The following is a 21,999-nucleotide window of genomic DNA, read 5'->3' on the forward strand; positions in this document are numbered from 1 at the left end:
TAGGGAGGGAAAGAGCGGGAGGGAGAGGGAGAGGGAAAGAATCTAAGAATCTCAAGCAGACTCTGCTGAGCGTGGAGCAGGTCACTGCACTAGATCCCACAACCCTGAGATCATGACCTGAGCAAAAACCAAGAGTTGGACACTTAACCAGCTGAGCCACCCAGGTGCCTCCAACAGGGGCCTGTCTTAAACCATAGTTGGGGTTATAAAAGGATTCACTTTATTTTTCATAAGGTGGAATGGATTTTTGGGATTCTAATATTTTTTATATTTATTTTTAATCTATTTGTTTTGAATGATACAGTATCTTAAATTGTTATTTAGAATTAAAAGTTACCTTACAGTTTTGTGAGATAAATTATCATTTTGTGAGATGAGTTTTCCATACTATTTCAAAGATGTTTTAAAGTTCCATTTTGATTGTCCTTAGGTTGGTAGGGCTCTTAATACATTAATCTGTCACATCAGCTACTTTATATAATAATTATATTTACATTAGTAGGTGTGTTAATGTGTTACTAATCCTCAAGCTATCTGGCAATCCTGTTCACTTAAGAATTTTAAGAGTAAAGTATTTGTAAGATAGCCTTCTATAATACCAAAAGATATTTTGTATTTTACATCTCAATAAGAAACACATAGTGTATAGTGTGAATGTATTTATTTTATTGAATTTATATATAATCATGTGTATAATGCCTACTAATTTTTATATCCTTTCATCAGTGAACCTCAAAATTTTTGGTTTTTTAAAAGAAGTTCCACTGTGGGCGCCTGGATGGCTCAGTGGGTTAAAGCCTCTGCCTTCGGCTCAGGTCATGATCCCAGGGTCCTGGGATCGAGTCCCGAATCGGGCTCTCTGCTCAGCAGGGAGCCTGCTTCTGTCTCTCTCTGCCTGCCTCTCTGCCTACTTGTGATCTCTATCGGTCAAATAAATAAATAAAATCTTAAAAAAAAGTTCCACTGTATAATTTGTGCTTGTTTTAATCTGGCAGGCTTCTTGGAACTTTTCAGTATATTTATTGCATTTTAGAACCAAAATCTTTGATATTGTTTGGCATTGATTTGGTATTGATTTATTTCTACTGAAATTTAAGGTAGTTTTCTTTCAATGTTAAATGACTTGAGAAGTATTTTTAGGCATTTTCCAGAGGTAACAGGCCAACACAAAATTCTGTCCTCATTTTAAAAGATATTTTAACCAGGTATAGAATTTTAGGGTGACATTTTTTTCTTTGAATACTTTTTTATTATTTATTTATTTATTTTTTTACATATTGTGTATTTTTCCTCTGGCTGCTTTAAAATTTCTTAATTATGATGTGGCTAGGTGTGGTTTTCTTTATTGGATTTCCTGAATCTTTGAGTTTATAATTTTCATCAAATTCGGAGAATCCTGACCCTTTTTTCTTCAAATATATTTTCTGTTACTCCTCCACCTGCTACAGAGATGTAATTATAACTATGTTACGTGGTTTGAAGTTGTCCTTTTTATTCTCTAATACTTTTTTCTCTGTGTTTTGTATTGGATAGTTTCTATTGCTGTGTCTTCAAATTCACTAGTCTTTTATTTTACAGTGTCTGATATACTATTAATCTTTTTAAAAAAGATTTATTTAAGAGGGAGAGAAAGCACAAATGGAAGGGGCAGAGGGGGAGAGGGAGAGAGAATCTCAAGCAGACTCTGTGCTGATCTTGTGCTTGATCTCACAATGCTGAGATCATTACCCAAGCTGAAACCAAGAGTCTGATGATCAACTGTGCCAACTGTGCCACCCAGGTGCTCCATATTATTAATATCAGAGATGTAATTTTTATTTCTAGAAGCTTGTTATATTTTCCATGGTTTCAAACATGCTTAGTCTATCTCCTAGTTTATTGAGTATATGAAATATAGTTAGAATATTTGTTTTAATGTCCTTATCTACTAATTTTATCATATATATCATTTCTGTGTTGGTTTTTAATTAAGTGATTTATCTTCTCTACAGCTCTTGTATTTTTCCTACATTTTGCCTTTTCATCATATTTAAATTGGATAACTGCTGGATAGTTTTGTAGTCATAGAAATATCATTGACCTTCATTCTGGGGCACAGTTAAGCTACTTTGAAACAGTTTTACCCTTTTCAGGTTGGCTTTGTTAGTTGGGATCAGAGCAGCCTTTAGTCTAGGGCTAATTTTCCCTATTACAGAAGCAATATCCTTCTGTACTCTATTTGATTTCCCATGAAGCTTCTATGAAGATTCATAGTAGTTATTTTCCCAATCTCAACAAGTTCCCTCAGACATAGGGGCTGATCAGTATTCTGCTGAACATTCAGGAGGAGACCTCTACTGATCTTTAAGGTCTGTCTCTGTGCTTTTCTTCTCTGCGGCACTCTGTCCTGCAGTATCTGGCCACATGGGCTAGAGTCTGGCCACACTCTCAGCTTCTGTTGTTTTCATCTCACAGAGACTTCTGGGGTCTGCTTTACTTCTCCCTTACTTGGCTATAGCCTGGAAAATCTTATCAGGCAATAAGCTATAGGAGTTAATTGTAGGGCTCAGGTTTTTTGTTTCTTCTCTCTAGGAATCACTTTCCTGTGCTATCTTATATCCTGTTCAAAAGCTTATGTATGTATTGTCTGGTTGGTTTTTTTTAGTTGTTTTAGAACACTGGTACCTCATCTTGGTCTGAAGAGGCCTGAACTTTTAAGTGATCAGAATAAGGTTCCTGCCCTTCTGAAATGAGATTGTATTATATATACTGTTCTGCAACTACTCTCTTTTTTACATTTTATTTTTATTTTTTAAGTTTTTTAAAAATTCCAGTCAGTTAACATATCGTGTAATATTAGTTTCAGGTGTACAGTATAGTGATTCAATACTTCCATAGGGTATATGTATTTTAAGTTTAAATATATAAAGTTAAATATTCTTCCAGAGAAATTTACATGCTACTAGCTATATGAGGAGTTTTTCCTTACGTTCTTACTGTATTGTAGTTCTTGACTTTTATCTTCTGAGTGAGGTTGAACATCTTTTCTTTAAGTTCATTGGCTGTTTTATATATATGTTTGTTTCTCTGTGACATACTTGTTGACATACTTTGAATCCTTTACCCCTGCCTTTTCTTTTTCATCAAATATTTATCTATTTTTAATTAAAGTATAAAAGCACTTTGCATATTTAAGAAATTATTCTTTGTCATATGCATTGCAAACAGTTTCCTGTGATTATCTACTGCTTTTCGACTTCTTAGCATTTTTTTGCTTCTCAGAATTTGATTTTTTCGTAATTTATAATTACTGTGCAAATGCATTTTTCATATATGTAAAATATTCATGGATATTACAGAGTAGAAAGTGAAAGTCTCCTGTCTTATGCATTGTTTTCCAAGCTATCAATGGTTAACAGTTTAATATGCTTCTATCCAGACTTTTTAGTACAAAATACATATGTAAAATACATAATCAGATTTTGATACATAGCTTTCTTGTTAATTTATATAGTATGTTATTTTGTATTAACTTTTCTATTTCAATAACATATTTTTGAGAAATTACTGAATTCAGATAAATATGCTTCATTCTTTTAGTGTCTCATTAATATTACAGAGTGTATAAATGCATTTTGTCAGCCCTTATTGGTAGATATTTAGATTCTGTTCAGTTTTGCTCTGTTACAAACAGTGCTACAGTGAATATCCTTGTAAATCTTATTCACATTTTCTTTTATTTCTTTGGTATAGATTCCTGGAGGGAATCTTACAGGATCAAAGATTATACTTATCTTAAATATTGATAGATACTGGGGCGCCTGGCTGGTTCAGCGCCTGCCTTTAGCTCAGGTCATGATTCCAGAGTCCGGTATTGAGCCCCATGTGAGCCCCGTGTTGGGCTCTGCACAGAGGGGAGCCTGATTCTCCATCTCCCTCTGCTGCTCACCTGCTTGTGCTCTTTATCTGTCAAATAAGTAAATAAAATGTTAAAAATAAAATAAAATAAATATTGAAAGATACTGACAGATGACATCTCCTTAATGCTGTGTTAATTTATACTCTAGATAAGAGAGTGCTTATTTCCCTGTGGTCTTGTCAACATTTGCTTATATCAGTCTTTTAAACATAATCTAATGTGTCGCAGTGATAAATGTTAGTTTTATTTAACGTTATCCTTTTTAGTATTGAGGTTAAGGTTCTTTTCATACGGTCTTTTACTTAACCTGTTCAGGGGCTTTATCCATTTTCTATTGGGATTTTGGTCTTTGGTTGTAGGCCTCTTTATGTTATGAATATTAATTTCTTTGTATGAATATTGCCAGTATTGTCTTCTAGTTTGTCTTCACTTTTGCTTATATTTTTCATTGCACAAAAGTTATAAATTTATCAGTCTTTTATACTATATGGGTTTGGTGCTCTGTGTTTAAATATATGTGCTGTAAGGCATATAAGGAGTGTGCTAGGGAGCCAGTGTTGTGTTGATTTTTGCACTTGGTCTTGTTTTTGCTATGAAATGAATCATTTTCTTACGTTTTTTTTTTTTTTTTAAAGATTTTATGTATTTATTTGAGAGAGAGAGAGAAAGAGCATGAGAAGGGGGAGGGTCTGAGGGAGAAGCAGACTCCCTGCTAAGCAGGGAGTCTGATGTGGGACTCGATCCTGGGACTCCAGGACCATGACCTGAGCTGAAGGTAGTTGCTTAACCAGCTGAGCCCAGGCGTTCCTCTTATGGTTATTTTTAATCTATACGATCATTCTCCTACTTATAGGTCTAGTTAGGAGAGAAGCACAGTGAGAATAGATAAATTCACGAGTGATCTCATGATCATGAAGTTGGATATTAATTTTATTCTTCTGATTTTAAGAAATTATAGTTGTATGTAAAAAGTAGACTCTGTGTGTATGTGTGTGTGTGCATGTACATGTGCAAATATTTACGTGGTTTTCTACCATCTACTGAAATATTTTATTTTTTCTTCTTTCCTTCTGTTCTTTTTCAGTTATTTATCACTTGACACTTTATAGCAACCTGCCTTATACCACAGATTATACCAAAGAATCATACCAAAGCTTAATTAGAAGCTTATGGCTTACTTCTGGGGCACCTGACTGGCACAATTGGCAGAGCATTGACTCTTTTTTTTTTTTTTTTTTTGAGAGGGCGTGCGCGTGCGCACACACATGAGTGGGGTGAGGGCAGAGGCAGAGGGAGAAGCAGACTCCCCACTGAGCAGGGGAGCCTGACACAGGGCTCAATCTCAGGAACCTGAGCTCAAGGCATATACTTAACCCCCAGAGCCACCCAGGCACCCCAGAGAGCATGTGACTCTTGATCTCAGTGTTGTGACTTTGAGCCCCACATTGGGTACAGGGATTGCTTAGAAAAAAATCTTAAATATTTTTTGGTTTACTTAGGAAGATAATAATTGTGATATAAGTGGTACAGAGGGTTTGGAGTCATAAAAAAAAATGCTTTATGGGAGATGTGAATATTTTAGGAATGGCCAGGCTTATGTATTTCTTATATAAGAGAAAAAGCATCTTTCACATATGTTGTCCTCTAGTCTGTCCTGATTTGATATTAAAGATGATTACATGAACAGTCCAGAGTATTTGTTGATTGAAGAAGCTTCTATTAATTGAAACACTCCGGATTCATCAGTTGTAAAATTGAAAATATCTTGTTACATGGTTTTGCATACTATACCTGAAATGGTTTTAATTTCCTCTGGCTTATTTTATTGTAGAGCATGGGCCTGGAATTGATATTTTTACACCTGGTAAGCCTGGAGAATATGACTTGGAAGGTGGTATATGGGAAGATGAAGATGCTCGGAATTTTTATGAGAACCTCATTGATTTGAAAGCTTTTGTTCCAGCCATCTTGTTTAAAGATAATGAGAAAAGTTGTCAGAATAAAGATTCCAACAAAGATGATTCCAAAGGTAAATTCTAGAGGATACATTTTTACATTAAGTGCTGTAAAAATTAATTTTAAATTAATATTTGTAAAAGTATTTTTTTAGTTACTAGTTTTGCAGTATGAACATTGAGTTGTTAGATTAAATAAATGACAGAATAACATGGAATGGAGCATGAAAGGGTGATAGAGGACATAATTTCAACAGTACCAAAACATTTATGTTAATGTGAAATAATTTGAAAATGTTTGTTTATAATGTAATGAGTTCATGTGAGATCTTGGTAAGAGCTGAAATTCTCCCAGTTGGAGAATTTTCCCAGTTAGGAGAAGTGTCAGTTCCATGGTGCTCTTTACCTATAAGACTCTTTCTAGGCCAGATAACCCTAGCTCTTTGTGAAGGAGAGTTAATTTAGAGAAATCACAAGCTTTGAGATCATTAACATGGTGGAAGGTCCTGAATACCAGTCACACCATGTTTTCTAAAGGGAATTCTGCCAAATTAGAGATGGAGGGGAGATGGGAGGGAATGGTGGCAGGGATTTGTAGAGATAGCAGATAATTTTTTTTAAATGTACTTTTGTAATCCGATATATTTATTAGGGAACTCGTGTAAAAAAAATAGCTAGTAATTTTTATTTAATAATCACTTCATGCCAAACATCATCTTAGTACTTTATAAGTAAAACATTGTTTAATTCTCTTAATAATCCTGTGAAGTGCAGCTACTGTTATTGTCCCTGTTTTCAGATGAGGAAACTGGCACGAAAGGGTTGAGTAACTACCCAGGTTTAAGTAACTTAACACAGCTAGTGAGAGGTGGATCTGAAATTTCAGCCTTGTTAATGAATGACTTGGGCCCTAAATTCCTGTGTTAACACTGCTTTTTGAGTTATGTTAAGATTAGTAATTTACGTGCCTTACACTAGAAACTAGAAAGTAATATTCTTTGCTTTTGATGCAGGTATTATAACACATACTTCTAAAACAGTCCATCATTCCTATACCCATGAAATAGTTTCTCTACATTCCTCCCTTCCTCTAACCCCTGGCAAATACCAATTTGCATTCTGTGTCTGTGGATTTATTTTTAGTGTGTCATATAATTGGAGTCACAAAAGTATGATCTCTTGTCTTTTTCTTAGCATCATGTTTTGGAGGTATATTCACATTGTACTTTTGTCAGTACTCCATTCCTATTTATGGTTGAACTATATTTCATTATGTGTGTGTATCACATCAGTTGACTTTGAGCTTTTTATTTTTTTAGTTGAAGTATAGTTGACATGTTATATTAGTTTCAGGTGCACAACATTGTGATTAGACAGTTCTGTATGTTGTATGGTACTCACCACTGTAAGTGTAGTTATCATCTGTCACCATACAAAGCTATTATAATAACTACAGAATGGGAGAAGATACTTGCAAATGCTATCTCTGATAAGGGGTTAATATCCAAAATATATAAAGAACTCCTACAACTCAACACCAAAAAGCCACATAATTTGATTAAAACATGGGCAGAGGATCTGAATATACTTTTTTTGAAGAAGACATATAGATGGCCAATAGACCATGAAAAGATGCTCAACACCACTACTCACCAAGGAAATACAAATCAAAACCACAGTGAGATATCACCTCCCACCAGTCCGAATCACTAGTATCAAAAAGACAAAAAATCAGAGGTGTTGGTGAGAATGTGGAGAAAAAGGGATCTTCATTATTATTGGTGGGAATATAAATTGGTACTACAGATAGAAAACAGTATGGAATTTCCTCAAAAAATTAAAAGTAGAAATATCATACAATCCACTAATTCCACTATTGGGTATTTGGGAGAACAAAAACAGTAATTTGAAAGGATATATGCACCCCTATGTTTATTGTAGCACCATTTACAGTAGTCAGAATGTAGAAGCAAAATAAGTGCCTGTTGATAGATGTGAATGGATAAGAGGATATGGCATATATATAAAATGAAATGTTGGTCATAAGAAAGAATAAAACCTTGGGCGCCTGGTGACTCGGGCAGTTAAGTGTTTGCCTTCCTCTTAGGTCTGCATCTAGACTCCCTGCTCCGCAGGAGGGTCTGCTTCTCCCTTTGCCCCTGCCTGCCCCACTCCTCTGCCCTCCCCAACTTGTGTTTTCTCGCTCACTCTAAAATAAATAAAATCTTTAAAAAAAAATAGAATAAGATCTTATTATTTGCAATAACTTGGATGTTGTTGGATCGACCTAGAGAATATTATTAGGCTAAGTAAAAGAAGTCTGACAAAGACAAATACCATATGATTTCACTTATATGTGGAATCTGAAAAACAAATGAAAAGAAAAAGAAAAAAAAACCAGAAACATATTTATTAATACACCCAACAAACTGGCAGTTGCCAGAGGGGAGGGATGCAGACGGACGGATGAAATAGGTGAAGGGGATTAAGAAATACAAACTTCTATGTTTAACTTTTAGAACTCAAACTGTTTACAGTGGCTGGACCATGTTAACATTCCTACATTTCTCTACATCCTTACCAACACTTGTTGTTTTATGATTTTCTTTTTCCTACAGCCGTCCTAGTGGGTGTAAAGGTGGTATTGTAGTTTTGATTATGTTTTCCTAATGACTAGTGATGTTGCATATGTTTTCATGTGGTTGGTGACCATTTGCATATCTCTTTTTAAGTCCTTTGTCTATTTTTTAACTAAGTCATCTTATTGTTGTAAGAATTTTTAAAATATTCTGGATATTAGACCCTTATCGGATTTGCAGATATTTTTCCCACTCAAAGATTGTCTTTTTACTTTCTTGATAATGTCCTTTGACACACAAACTTTTTTTTTTTAATATTAGACTTCATTTTTTAGAGCTAAAGCTTTAGGTTCACAGCAAAATTAAGCTGAAAGTATACAGTTCCTGTATCCCCCGTCCCTCCACACACACACAGCATTCCCCACTGTCAATATCCCGACCACAGTGGTGCATGTGTTACAGGTAACATGTGTAGTAACATATCACCCAAACACCTAAAGTTTTTAACTGAAAGCTTTTTTTTAAAGGATCAGTTTTGTTTTCCTTTTTCATATATAACATATATTTAAAATGGGGGATAGGATGGTGCTGCATACTAATTGAAAGAAGAGTAATAAAACAATTTCATTTTATGACATTCTTATTTAGAATCTAAGTTCTAAAGCATACTGAATGTGAAATGAAAAACAGGCTATTTTTTAAAATTTTATTTTTATTTAAATTTAGTTAACATAGAATGTATTAATGGTTTCAGAGGTAGAGGTCAGCAATGCATCAGTCTTACATAATACCCAGTGCTCAGTACATTACATATCCTCCTTAATGTCCATCCCCCAGTTACCCCACCCTCCACCCCACTCCCTTCCAGCAACCCTTAGTGTTTCCTATGCTTAAGAGTCTCTTGGGGTTTGTCTCCCGCTCTGATTTCATCTTTTTTTTTTTCTTCTCTTCCCCTATGATCCCGTTTTGTTTCTTAAATTCCACAGTCAGTGAGATTATATGATAGTTGTCTCTCTCTGACTTATTTCGCTTAGCCTAACACCCTCTAGTTCCATCCATGTTGTTGCAAATGGCAAGATCTTTTTATTTTTTGATGGCTGAGTAGTATTCCAAAAATTAGGCTATTTTTGTGTAAACGATAGTTGAGGTCATCCTATGGTAAGAATGCCATAGGATGGTGGTACCATAAAAATATGTGGAACTATATTGTGGTACCATAAAAATACAAAAACCTCTTGGTTTAATCTCAAAGATGTTCTTACCTTAAGATAAATTTTACTTTATATTTTATGGAAAGTAGTGTTGAAATATTTGAAATGTTTCAGGAAGTATAAGGAAAAATATATAAAATGCTAATTTTAGATACCTACTGCTCAGTTTTGTCAGTTAAAGTTTCTCAGAAGGCATTTCCTCATATAGGTACAACTGAAGCCCTGAGGAGTAGTTTCTAAAACATTGTTACCTCAGTATTTCTTTCTGCCATGGTAGGTTTTTCATAGCGTCATTCAAGTTTGACTTACTTGAAGGGTTCTAATATTTGTTTTTCTTTGAGGTAGTGGGATTAGGGTATCAACCTCTCTTGTGAGATAATGTACTGAGGGACATGGACGAGACAAATATGAGCAAGTCTGCAGACTTACAGTCACATTAGTGGGGAGCAGCCTGGGCCTCAAAGAATTAGAATATGAAGGAAAGTAGGAGTGGGGCCATAGGAAAAGTACAAGAACTGTGGCAGTTGAGACAGTGGGGCTGGGGGAACCTGGGTGGCTCAGTCAGTTAAGCTTCTGACTCTTGATTTCAGGTCATGATCTCAGGGTTGTGAGATTGAGCCCTGAGCATGCAGCTCCTTGCTCATAGTGGAGTCAGTTTGGGATTCTCTGTTTTTCTCCCTTGTCTCCTCCCCCCCACCCCCCATACACCATGCACTCTCTCAAATCTTTAAAAAACAAAAACAAACAAAAAAACGCGTGGGGTCAGTAACCATGGTTGGAGATCAGATAAAACTCTGTGGCAGAAATGGACCTTTGTGACAGACCTTTTGAAGCTTAACTTGAATTTTGACAAGAGATACTGGGGTGGACCTTCCAAGTAGAGAGAATGGCATGAAAAAAAAAAAAAGACACAGAAGCTGGAAATTATTTAGTATATTTGGAGAGGAAATAAGGATCAAATAATTCATTCTGCCTTTTTAGAAGGTATAATAAATTTGGAGGGTAGTGAGAAATTCATTTGAACTATCTCACTACAGTCCATGAGTATCATTTATTTGAAGTTTAAGTAACATAGATGCATAGATGTGATTGATACACAGCTTTTTGTTACTGTTTTGTTACTTTCTGTTAAAAGGTTACTCTGTCAGTGGTATAAGATAAATTAGAAATATGGTGTGGACCAGCAAGTCTCTGTTTTAGTAATATAAGAGATCAATCCTGTGAACAGTATTATGAAAGGAGAAGGGGGGATATGGTCTTATGTACAGAAATATACCCAAGAATGAATAGATCAAAATTGGTAACTGACCAAGCAGTTGAACTTATTAAAAGAAAGAAAATGCAATTTTATTTGGTAGAGGTATTCTGTGGATAAAAAATTATAGAACAGTTTCTACTAGTAACTGGTTTGAACTTAAGGCATCTCTCTTTACCTTTCATTCTTACAAGTATGATAGAAATTAATCTTCCCAAACTGCACCAGCCCTGAAATTACCTCAAACCACTAACTTAAATACCTGTGTCCTTATACCTTACCTTCTCAGGTACCCTCACTGCCCCTCTTCTGCCTCTTTTGAGACATCTGGTCCCTTGTTTGGCTTCCTCAGTTTTTAAAAATTTTTAAATTTGTATTTATTTTTTATTTTTTTTGGCCTTCCAGTAGTTTCCACCTGCCTTCACTTACCTTCTTTTCTAGATTGCATGCTGCTAGACATCTTTAATATTTCTCTTACACATTCTTTCTCCTTCTGTCTTTCATTCATACATGCCTGTCAAGTTCAGCCCTGGATGAACTCAGTCATCCACCATATATTGATTTCTGTATCCAAACTGTTGAGTTCTCTTAGAGATGATCATTTAGATAGCTTGATAACTTGATAAATTCATGGTCACCAATCTCAACTGGGTTCTCAACACTGCATGGAAACTTGACCAAATCTCTGTCCTTAGTTCCCTCTCCCACACTCTGTAACACATTTTCATTCTCTCTCTAGTTTTCATTCTGCTTCCCTCCTTAGCAAAAGATGATGTGCAATATCGTACTTCATAGAGAAGATGGAGGCCTTCAGATATAATTCCCTCAACAGTGTACCCCTTCTAATTTATAAATCTGCCTGTCTTAGGGCTTATACAATGTTTCTTCCCTGGGTGATAAGGTAAAATTCTGCAACTTCTGTATAAGGCCAGGTCATCTTCTTGCTCTGAATCTTGTTTCCTCCTTTGTCCTGAACCCTGTTGCAGTCCATTATCCCTTTTTATCTCTTTGATATCAAATTCTCTGTCTCTCTTTCCCTCTCTCTACTGGATCCTTAATCTCAGTATTCAAACATATTCTCATCTTTAAAAAACAAAACAGATCAAAGCAAATTGTGAATACTCTGAAACCTCCTGGGCCTCCATCCTTTGTCGGCTGCTGTCCTGTCTCTTTTATATGTAGTCCTTTTGAAACACGCAGATTGTTCACTGTCTTACTTCCTCATTAGTCTACTTCAGTCTGGCCCAGCCTCACCTCTACGCTGAAACTGTTTTTTGCCAAAATGACCAGTCAAGTTCATGTTGCTGTATCTCATGGGCAGGTTCCAGTCTCTGTCTTATTTGATCTCTCAAACCATTCACACAGTTTACTATTTCCTTTGTGGAGCATTTCCATTCCATGGCTTCTGTGGCACTAACCCTTCTTGTCTTCTCTACTTATCTTCAGTTTCCACTTTCATTGGACCTTTTAAATGTCAGTGTTTTTCAGGGTCCGATAGAAGAGGAAGGGGCAGTCACTATAGTAATCAAGTCTGCTTATTTCAACCTTTTATATGTATCTGAGATTGGTTTTGTTCTTACTGCTTCTATTCTAATCTAAGGAACTATTGTCTTTTAACCTGGGCCACTGTGTGATTCTTCCTCCCTGGCTGCCCTGGATTTGCTCTTGCTGCCTTCTGTACATTCTAAAAATTAATTTTACTCTCCTGTCTTTTAATGGCTTTACATTTATTTGGAAGATAATGTAAACTTGTTAACCTTGTCTCTTGGACCCTGCACAGTTTGGTGTAGGTCTTCCTCTCCAATATCAGATACCACATTACCCTTACTTTTTTCGCCTTTTTAGCATCTGCAGCAGGATAGTCCTCTTGCTTCATGGCCTTCCCTCGTCATGTTTTCTGCTTTTAATCCTCTCTTTACCATATTCCTCTGACTCACTTGTGTATATTAATTTAATTTCCTTGGATAAATTATACATTTCTTGAGAGCAAGAGTCACATTTATGCTTTTTGTGAATGTTCAGTTTAGCATAGTTTTGAATACATAGCTGGTAGTAAATGTTGGTTTTTTTGATAGCCAGACATCAGAGAATACTGGGAAATGAGTATATGCTCCATATGGGCAGGGGTTTTTATCTCATGCAAAGTGGTATCCTTGTCGTTTAGAACAGTAGGTAGCATGTAAGAATTTAAGTGTTAGTTGAATGGAAGGGTAAATGAATGAGAAAACTGTATCCAATAGAGGTAGCAGAACCAATCCATATTAGAGTTTTGATTCTTCCAAATAGGGGATGGGATCATGTATCAGTAAAACATTTCTGCTTTTACTGCAGAAATTATGAGATTAGAGACTCTAAGAGAAGATGAGGCTGAGAAATAGAATTTCAGTGGACACTCTAATTCTACTACTCTTTAAAGCATAAAGTCTTGAACTCAGGCTTTTTTGTTTTTTTCATTTATGAAAATTTTCAAACACAAAAGTAAGGCTAATCCATTGAACATCATGGCAATATTGTTGAAATTGAGTTTACTTCCGCTTTCATTTTTATCCTTTCTGTTGAGCCTCATTACCAACTCCTGGCCATTTTCCTTGGTTTTGTTGCATTTTTTAATTTCCTCTAACCCCTGACATCTGAATTATAAGGATGTTTCCCCAATTGGTCTTTTTGCATCTGGTCTTTCTGATTAATCTTGTGTATTGTTGCTAAGTCAGTTTTCACGTCACCTCACATTTAAATGTTAGCTCCTGCTCATGACCCAACAAAGCTCATACTGTGTAAAAGAGAAAGTCTGAACTTGTCATCATGGAGTTTGAGATCCACCTTAATCTGAGTCCACTTTATCTAATCAACTTTATTTTCCTCTCTTTACCACAGATCCTCATGCCATGTATGTCTCCATCCATCCATCCATCCATCTACCCACCCACCCATTCCTTTGGTTAATAGATGGCTTATAGAATCAAAGAAGTTATGGTCTTTGTTCTCAATGAGTATACTATATTTATAAAATCTGAGAATATTAAATATATACTTAAGTTTATTGCCAGGTATATATGTAGATTCTAAGACAAATGATGCAGGTTTTGTGAATTCTTATCTATTTTTGTGACAGGATTTCAATATGACTTTTAATTCAGAGATAACTGAATCTTTGTTTTCAAATAGAGACAAAAGAACCTAAAGATAATAAGGAAGTATCAAATCCTGATGATTTGGAACTTGAGTTGGAGAATCTAGAAATTAATGATGACACCTTGGAGTTAGAGGGTGGAGATGAAGCTGAGGATCTCACAAAGAAACTTCTTGATGAGCAAGGTGAGTGTTATTTTGCTAACAATTTAATTCTTGATTAATTTTTATACACAGAGCTCCTGCTTTACTCTTTAGTTCTCTATTTTCCTGTTCTTTCCAGGCCATCCCTTTTTTGGAATTTGATTTGGAATAGAAACATAACATGTTCCATGTAATGTGAATACACGCTTTAATGATCATCCAAATTCTCAATATCTTAATAGATATTTCTTCTGCATCTTTACTTGCTAGTTTGTCCTGAATTTATTTTAATTTATGGTATGATCTTTACAGTCTTTTTTTTTTTTTTTTTTCTTTAAGATTTTATTTATTTACTTTGACAGGGATCACAAGTAGGCAGAGAGGCAGGCAGAGAGAGAGAGAAGCAGGCTCCCCGCTGAGCAGAGAGCCCGATGCGGGACTCGATCCCAGGACCCTGAGATCATGACCTGAGCTGAAGGCAGAGGCTTAACCCACTGAGCCACCCAGGCGCCCCTGATCTTTACAGTCTTAACATAAAAGTATTTGAAAGTTATTCTAAAATGGTTGAGAGATAAAAAGACAACTAGTAGATCAGTTTGTTATAATTTTATTTGTTTTTATAATTGAGTAATATTTTATATTTAGTAAAGAAAGTTATATTGTTAATTATTCCCTAAATACTTCCTATTAGGTTTTTTTTTTTTTTTAAGATTTTATTTATTTATTTGACAGAGAGAGATCACAAGTAGACAGAGAGGCAGGCAGAGAGAGAGAGAGAGAGAGGGAAGCAGGCCCCCTGCTGAGCAGAGAGCCCGATGCGGGACTCGATCCCAAGACCCTGAGATCATGACCTGAGCCGAAGGCAGCGGCTTAACCCACTGAGCCACCCAGGCGCCCCCTATTAGGTTTTTTTAATTAGGACTTTTTATTGAAGTACAGTTAACATACAGTATGTTATATTAGGGACAGGTGTACAATATGATTGATGATTCAGTGATTCTGTACATTATCGGTGCTCATCATGATGTCTACTCCTGATCCCCTTTATCTATTTTATCTGCCTGCTCACCTGCCTCCCCCCTGGCAACCACCAATTCTCTGTATTTGAGAGTCTTTTATGTTTGTCTCTTTTTTCTTTGTTCGCTTGTTTTGTTTCTTAAATTCCACATATGAGTGAAATCCTATGTTATTTGTTTTTCTCTGACTTATTTCACTTAGCATTATACTCTTTAGGTCCATCCATGTGTTGCAAATGGCAATATCTCATTCTTTTTATGGCTATTAGTAATATTTCATATATATATATATACCACATCTTTATCCATTTATTAGCTGGGATTTTTTTGTTAGAAGGATACCTTTTGTCGTTATTGCTTACTTCTCTATTGTCTTCATTGTTTCCTACTGCAGATTTTTTTTTTTTTTTTTAAGATTTTATTTATTTATTTGTCAGAGAGGTAGAGTACAGGCAGGCAGAATGGCAGGCAGAGGCAGAGGGAGAAGCAGACTCCCTGCGGAGCAAGGTGCCTGATGTGGGACTCGATCCCAGGGCGCTGGGATCATGACCTGAACCAAAGGCAGCCGGTTAACCGACAGAGCCACCCAGCCATCCCTACTGCAGATTTTCTTTTCTCCATGTCATGAAGGGAGGGTGGGCATGGTTGGAGGCTGCCCTAGGCCCAGGTCCTATCAGCTGTTAACATCAAAGGACAAGAGAGTCTCTGTCAGTGTCTGTACATAAGTATCATGGAAGGATTTGACTAGTGGTTGCCTGAGGCTAAGAGGAAGGCAATATGCTGTGCTGTGTCTGTGCCCTTCCCTATCAGAATCCCATGGGTTGCCTTCAAAGGCAAGCAAGTGATGGGAGGGCTGTTATTACTTGAGGACATGGGGGTTGGATGCTCAGCAGATAAAAATAACAAATTTACTATAAAACTACATGCAATTTATGTTTGAGTTTTTATGTCTAATGCAAAAGTTTGCCTTTTCATATTTGATACCTGAAAGCCTATAGTGTCTTCAGGTTCTGATTCTAGATAATACCCAAATATTAGGGTAATAGCTTCCATTTTTCATAAAAATGTTTTCATAAAAAGGCTTCCATTTTTTCATAAAAACTCCAGATTATCTATTTGCCAAATAACTTAAAATTGAATGTTTCTATTCTTGTCTGTATTGTCTCTTTGTATTTTTTTTAACCTATTTAAAAAATAATTTTATATTAGAACAAGAGGATGAAGAAGCCAGCACTGGATCTCATCTCAAGCTCATAGTAGATGCTTTCCTCCAGCAGTTGCCCAACTGTGTCAACCGAGATCTGATAGACAAGGTATAATTGTCATGGTTTACCTTTATGCAAGCACATAGACCTTGTGGGATAGCTCTAATTAGGAACGCCTGTGGGTTTTGGACAGTTTTAGCCATAGAATGAATTATGTCTTCAAGTGGACTCTTGGGAATCCAAGATAAACAGAAAATTGGAGCCAATTTGTAGATGTTATCTTTTAGTATGAAACTGTGTCTAGAATTGGCTTGATGCTTCTCCCCTTCATATAGGGGAGTTTGAAAAATAGGGTTTTAGACCCAAAATTCTTAACGTATGCTTTGTCAGTTCCTGGAGTCTTCTGAGGCGCTTTCATGAGGTCTGTAAAGTTAAAACTCTTTTTATACCAAAACTAGGGTCCCCCCCCACTAGCCTTGCCTTTTCATTGTTTTTGACATTTGAAAAAGCAACTGGCAATTTAGCATGAGTGGGTGAAAACTGCTAGTAGCCTTTGTATTCTTTGCTGCCATGATTTGCAATTAAAAAGAGAGTGCTACTTTCACTTAAGACTCTCCTTGATGACTGTAAAAATTTATGATTTTATTTCATTCAATCTTTGAATGCACATCCTTTTAATCTGAAAAAATGGGACTTTCATATAAGGCACTTCTGCTTTCTCAAGGTTGTTTTGGGAAAATCCAGTTGTGTGATTGAGTTTCGAGCTGAACTAGTTGCTTTTTTCATAGAATACCATTTTTACTTGAAAGAAGTGATGGACAAACTGTTTACCCAGACTTGGGTATTTAGCAGACAGTTTTCCAACATGAACAAGGTGATCCTGTCACTTCAAGGACAGCAACGAAGTATTTATTACCAATGAAGGAATTAGTTTTTTCAACAAAAGTTAGAATTTTGGGAAACTTAGGTCTACCACGACAAGCTTGATACCTTCCCAGTTGTTTTCTGAAGAGATTAATTGATGAGACTTTCCTGATGAGATTGGCAATGATATTAAATAATGTAATTTTAAATATATAAAATTATGTCTGTGGAAGATCTGCATCACTCAGTGAACCATTGTTCTAAGTGACCACGAGACAGTGTTCACAGAATCTTGCTTGGATGTTAAAGATTCACTCAAAAGTGCAAGTTAGACCAGTGGATTTTAATATAGCATGAAAAATTGATTTATATGGTTTTGGTTCCACATTGCAACTAACTGTTAGGAAACTACCATTTGTCAAGTTTTGGGGTAGTATCAGAGAATATCTACAATTAGTGGAAAGCATACTAAAGTACACATCCCTTTTCTAGCTATGTATATATGTGAAGTTGGATTTTCTTTATTTACTTCATCCTAAAAAACAAAAAAACACATCATGACAGACTGAATGTATAAGTAGATACAAAAATATAGCTGTTATCTAAAAAAGTACCATTTTTGGCACTAAATTTTTTTCATCTTGAAAAGTCTATAGTTATTTCCAAAAACAAGTAACAACTAATAGATTTATTGGTATTTTTGAGTGAAATGATATTTTAAAAGTCTCTCAATTTTAATTTCTAATACAGTAAATGATGATAAATGTAACCCATGTAAACAAAGTTCTTTCAGGTAAAGGGCTTTTAAGACCCAAAGTTTGAAAACTTGCTTTAAGCCTTTTTTTTTTTTTTTTTTGGTCAAAGTATAATATAATATAATCCTTTTTTCCCCATAATGCTCTGACAGTCTCCTGTGGAGAACTACAGAAGTTATTTTTCAGCTTTGAACTCGTTTAGTCCTCCTTCAAATAATTTAGATGTATTTCACTAACTATTCATGTAATCAAGTAGGCTTGAACTGTTTCAAATTGGCTTCTTGGAGTGATTAGGTCATTGTACAGTTTTCAAAAACTTATTAGCAAGTTTGAAATATGAGTGAATATTTCCTCTGCCAAATTTTCATGTATTTATTCATGTGACATAAACAGAGGATGATAGAGAGATACCTTGACACTCCTGCCTCATCCCCATACCCCATGTTGAGTTGTATCATGAAACTTGAAGGTGAGAAGGAACTCATCAGTTTTGTATATAGTAGCATTATTGTAATGAGTCTGCATTGGAAGTTATCCTCTAGTGCCCTGCTCAGTATTAAGAGTTATTGCCAGTAATGACTGTATAGTAAATTCTGAGTTAGCCCTCTGAGGGTCACGTGGGCCACTCCTCCCTATTGGACCCCAGTTTGTTCTTCTGGGGATTGTTCCTCTGGGGAGTTAGCGTCCTCATGAAAGGAATTTCCTCCATATACACTCGCAGATGTCCAAGTGGCTTAAAGAGAAAAGTACTTGGGAAACAGAAAAATCCAAGAATTCTTTGAATTCAGTAATTATGTAACACTATAGAAACCAGAGTGAAGATTTCTTTTAGGTAACTTCTGTGAGTTAAATCATTCGTGGTGATATTTGTTTATTATTTTTTATAAATGTTTATTTCTACATACATTTGATGATCATAAGAATTTATTTTTACTTAATAAAATAAGAAATGATTATTGAACTTTCATTGACCCAAAATGTTTTGAAACGTTTTCAGAATACTGCTTATTGAGTTGCCAATCAGCAGTTGTTCCTCAGACAGGTAGATGCCGCCAGAGAGACTCTTTGCTACCATTTCTCCCAAAAGGACAGGACTGGTTAAATCTAAGAATAATATACATAGGAAACTTTTCTCTTTTTAATTTTCTGAAATTTAATAATTCTAACAACTTTCTACTCATCTTGTCTTTTATTTATTCTATATACTTAGAGTAGTAGAACCCCTACTGTGTGTTAGGCATTGGAATGCTTTAAGGACTCCTCATCTGTGGAGAGTTTTGAATATTATAGTTTTTTTTTCCCACCTAACTGGCCTTTGATTACTGTGCTAGGTGAAGTGATTATTGCTTTTTCTGTCTTTCTAAAATTTATTTAGATAGAATATGCAAAGTATTTATGTATTTTAAAGGACAGAGTTCTAAAGTAATCACTGAAATATATTTTATTTTTCATGTTTTCTAATTTGTAGTGAAACTTAAGCCATTATTGGCCTTTTAAAATGTTTCTTAATATTTTCAAAAATGTTGATTTGAGAGTTTGTGTATGTATGTCTGTATGCGAACTTTTCCAGTGTTAACCTGTTTTATTTTCTGAGTACATGACTTTGGGGTTTCTATTTATTAGGTCCAGAATTTTTCAATGTTGCAAATGGGTGAATTGATTATAGGAAATTTATTGTATTTTCTCCTTTCTCTTTAATTTGCTATGAGAAGTTACTTTAGTTACTTTAATTTTCTATGAGAAGCTTTAATGTTATAAAATGTAAGCTTTAATAACATTGATTATACTCTTTACAAGTAGAAGAAAATTCTAAATTGATTTTTCTGTCTTGACTAATGTTGATGTACAGTTTTGATCTTGGCGAATACTTGGAATGTGTGTTAATGTCCCAGGTTTGAATCTAATCAGTGTTAGTTGTGCCATTCCCTCAAAAGATTTAACCAAATGGGAGATATTTCAGTGCGTTCTGTCAATAGTGGAAGAGTAGAAGTCCTTAGTAGATCTGGAACCTGTGGATCCTTTATGTGCATCTGATAATCAAGAAACTAAGGATTGGGATTATTGATAAAATAATCATTATATTACATGTGAACCTATGGAAGGACAATATTTGAAATCCTCAGAAGTATATTTAAAGGTAGTTTATTCCTTTTAGAAGTGTACCTTCCTTATTTTTCTTAAACCAAATATACTGAAAATCTTTAACATTTTAAAATATATACGCCTATGTTTTAAAAATACCAATTACTCATATTTTTGCTTTCCACTGGCTTCCTAGAACACAAGCCTCTCTCAGCTTTTCTTTTATGCTTAATTGTCAGACATAGTGATGAAATACTGAACGCTTCTTTGTTCTTGATGTATGGAATGGTAGATTGCTGCACTAGATAACAGGTGTGGGTATTTATTGCAATCCTGTGATGTTTTTTCTTTAAGTTGTCGAATGTGACTGTTGACACTAAACTAAAACTTTTTAGTCAATGCTTAGGCACTTATTTTTACATGTTCCTGAGAATAATATATACCTTTCTCTCATTTCTAGTTTATCTCATTTCTAGATTATCCTGATTAGTGGCAATAATTTTCTTGGTTTCTGGTAACTTTTCTTGCTACTTTCTAATTCTGTCAGAATATTTTTCCAGTATTAATGTTGATTTACTTGACTTCAGTAAGCTCAGAGGCATTAATTGCCATTTCATATAAATATTTGCCAAACAATTTGTGGCAGGTCTTCAGTCCACTCAATTGGGTTTCTGTTTGTAACACTAGGTTGCAACTAAAAAGTTCATGAGACATGTATTTTGAGATCTAAAAAGAGAGAAGACTTTAAACTTCAGTGATCTTTTAGTTTGGCATATGCTTACAATGCTAGTGTTCTAAAACTTTTGAAATGTTTAGGAACAAGTGGAAGTCCTTTGTAGCATGCATGGTTTCTGCTTTCATTAGCTAAATTGAAAAAAAAAATTTTTTTTTTTTTTAAGAAAAAATGTTTGCTTTTTCTCTTTTAGGCAGCAATGGATTTTTGCATGAACATGAATACAAAAGCGAATAGGAAGAAGTTGGTACGGGCACTCTTTATAGTTCCCAGACAAAGGTAGGTACTAAAAACTAAAAAGTAATTTGTTAGTGTTTTTACGCTGTAGTGATGATTGTAAGATAAATGTTTTTACTCAGCTATCTCTTTAAAAACATCTCTTGTCAACAGACATTATTATTTTTAGCATATTTTCTGGAACTTTTTTCTCATTGATTTCTGTTCTTTTGTTCATTAGTTTTAGTGGAAATACTTCTTCTGATGCTAATCTGTTATTTGAAGAGCAAATGTTTGAGAATAATAACAACCTAAGAGTAGTAATAATCATTTCTAGAAGCAGTTGTTTTCATTTTTGCCTCTGAGAAGAAAAAAATAACAAAAGGTATATAAGTTTTTTGCAGAGTTTTTATTTTGTATAAGGATCAGACTAATTTAGTGTTTCTAATTTTTGCAGTTGTATTTAAATGAAAAGTTCCATGTTTTTGTAATTATGATAGTTTAGAATCGCAAGTTATATTCGTGATTATGTTGCTAGTAATTTAAGCAGCATATTAGTTGCATAATGCTTTTAGAGAATAATAGTGCTGTAAATTACACTAACTTAATGATCCTGAAATATGGAGGACCACTCAGTCTATTGACCTTACGAACCTGGAGGAGATATTTTTCTGTTTATTCAACAGTGAGTAATTAATTTTGTTCACTGTTATGATGATTACATACCACATAGCTAATGTAGATACTTCCCCAGAAAGTAAGGGTTCTGAGGGATTTCACTAAAGGTTTCTTAAGCAAAGTTTTCATTAGGTCCATTTGTTGGTGGAGGCCCATAATCTGATGATACAAGGTTTCTCAGTGAAACCAAATCGCTACTTCTTTTTCTTTCATACGGGTTTTTGCCTCCTGCCAGCATCATTAGTATGAGCATTTGATTTTTCATCTTAGTGGGATAAG

The 21,999-nt window shown here is 35.0% G+C and overlaps 1 protein-coding gene across 2 annotated transcripts in view; it reads left to right on the plus strand.

Annotated features, from left to right (window-relative positions):
* UPF2 (UPF2 regulator of nonsense mediated mRNA decay) overlaps positions 1 to 21,999 on the plus strand; it is a 109,528-nt gene that overhangs the window by 20,150 nt on the left and 67,379 nt on the right. For both annotated transcript variants that reach the window (XM_032837850.1, XM_032837851.1), the window contains exons 5-8: positions 5,730 to 5,927; positions 14,064 to 14,213; positions 16,397 to 16,500; positions 21,020 to 21,105. In XM_032837850.1, coding sequence (XP_032693741.1) covers positions 5,730 to 5,927; positions 14,064 to 14,213; positions 16,397 to 16,500; positions 21,020 to 21,105 — 538 coding nt within the window. The remainder of the gene's footprint in view (positions 1 to 5,729; positions 5,928 to 14,063; positions 14,214 to 16,396; positions 16,501 to 21,019; positions 21,106 to 21,999) is intronic.

Source organism: Lontra canadensis, unplaced genomic scaffold, assembly GCF_010015895.1.
Source record: "Lontra canadensis isolate GAN:19392208 unplaced genomic scaffold, GSC_riverotter_1.0 scaffold100, whole genome shotgun sequence".
NCBI classification, from domain to species: domain Eukaryota; kingdom Metazoa; phylum Chordata; class Mammalia; order Carnivora; family Mustelidae; genus Lontra; species Lontra canadensis.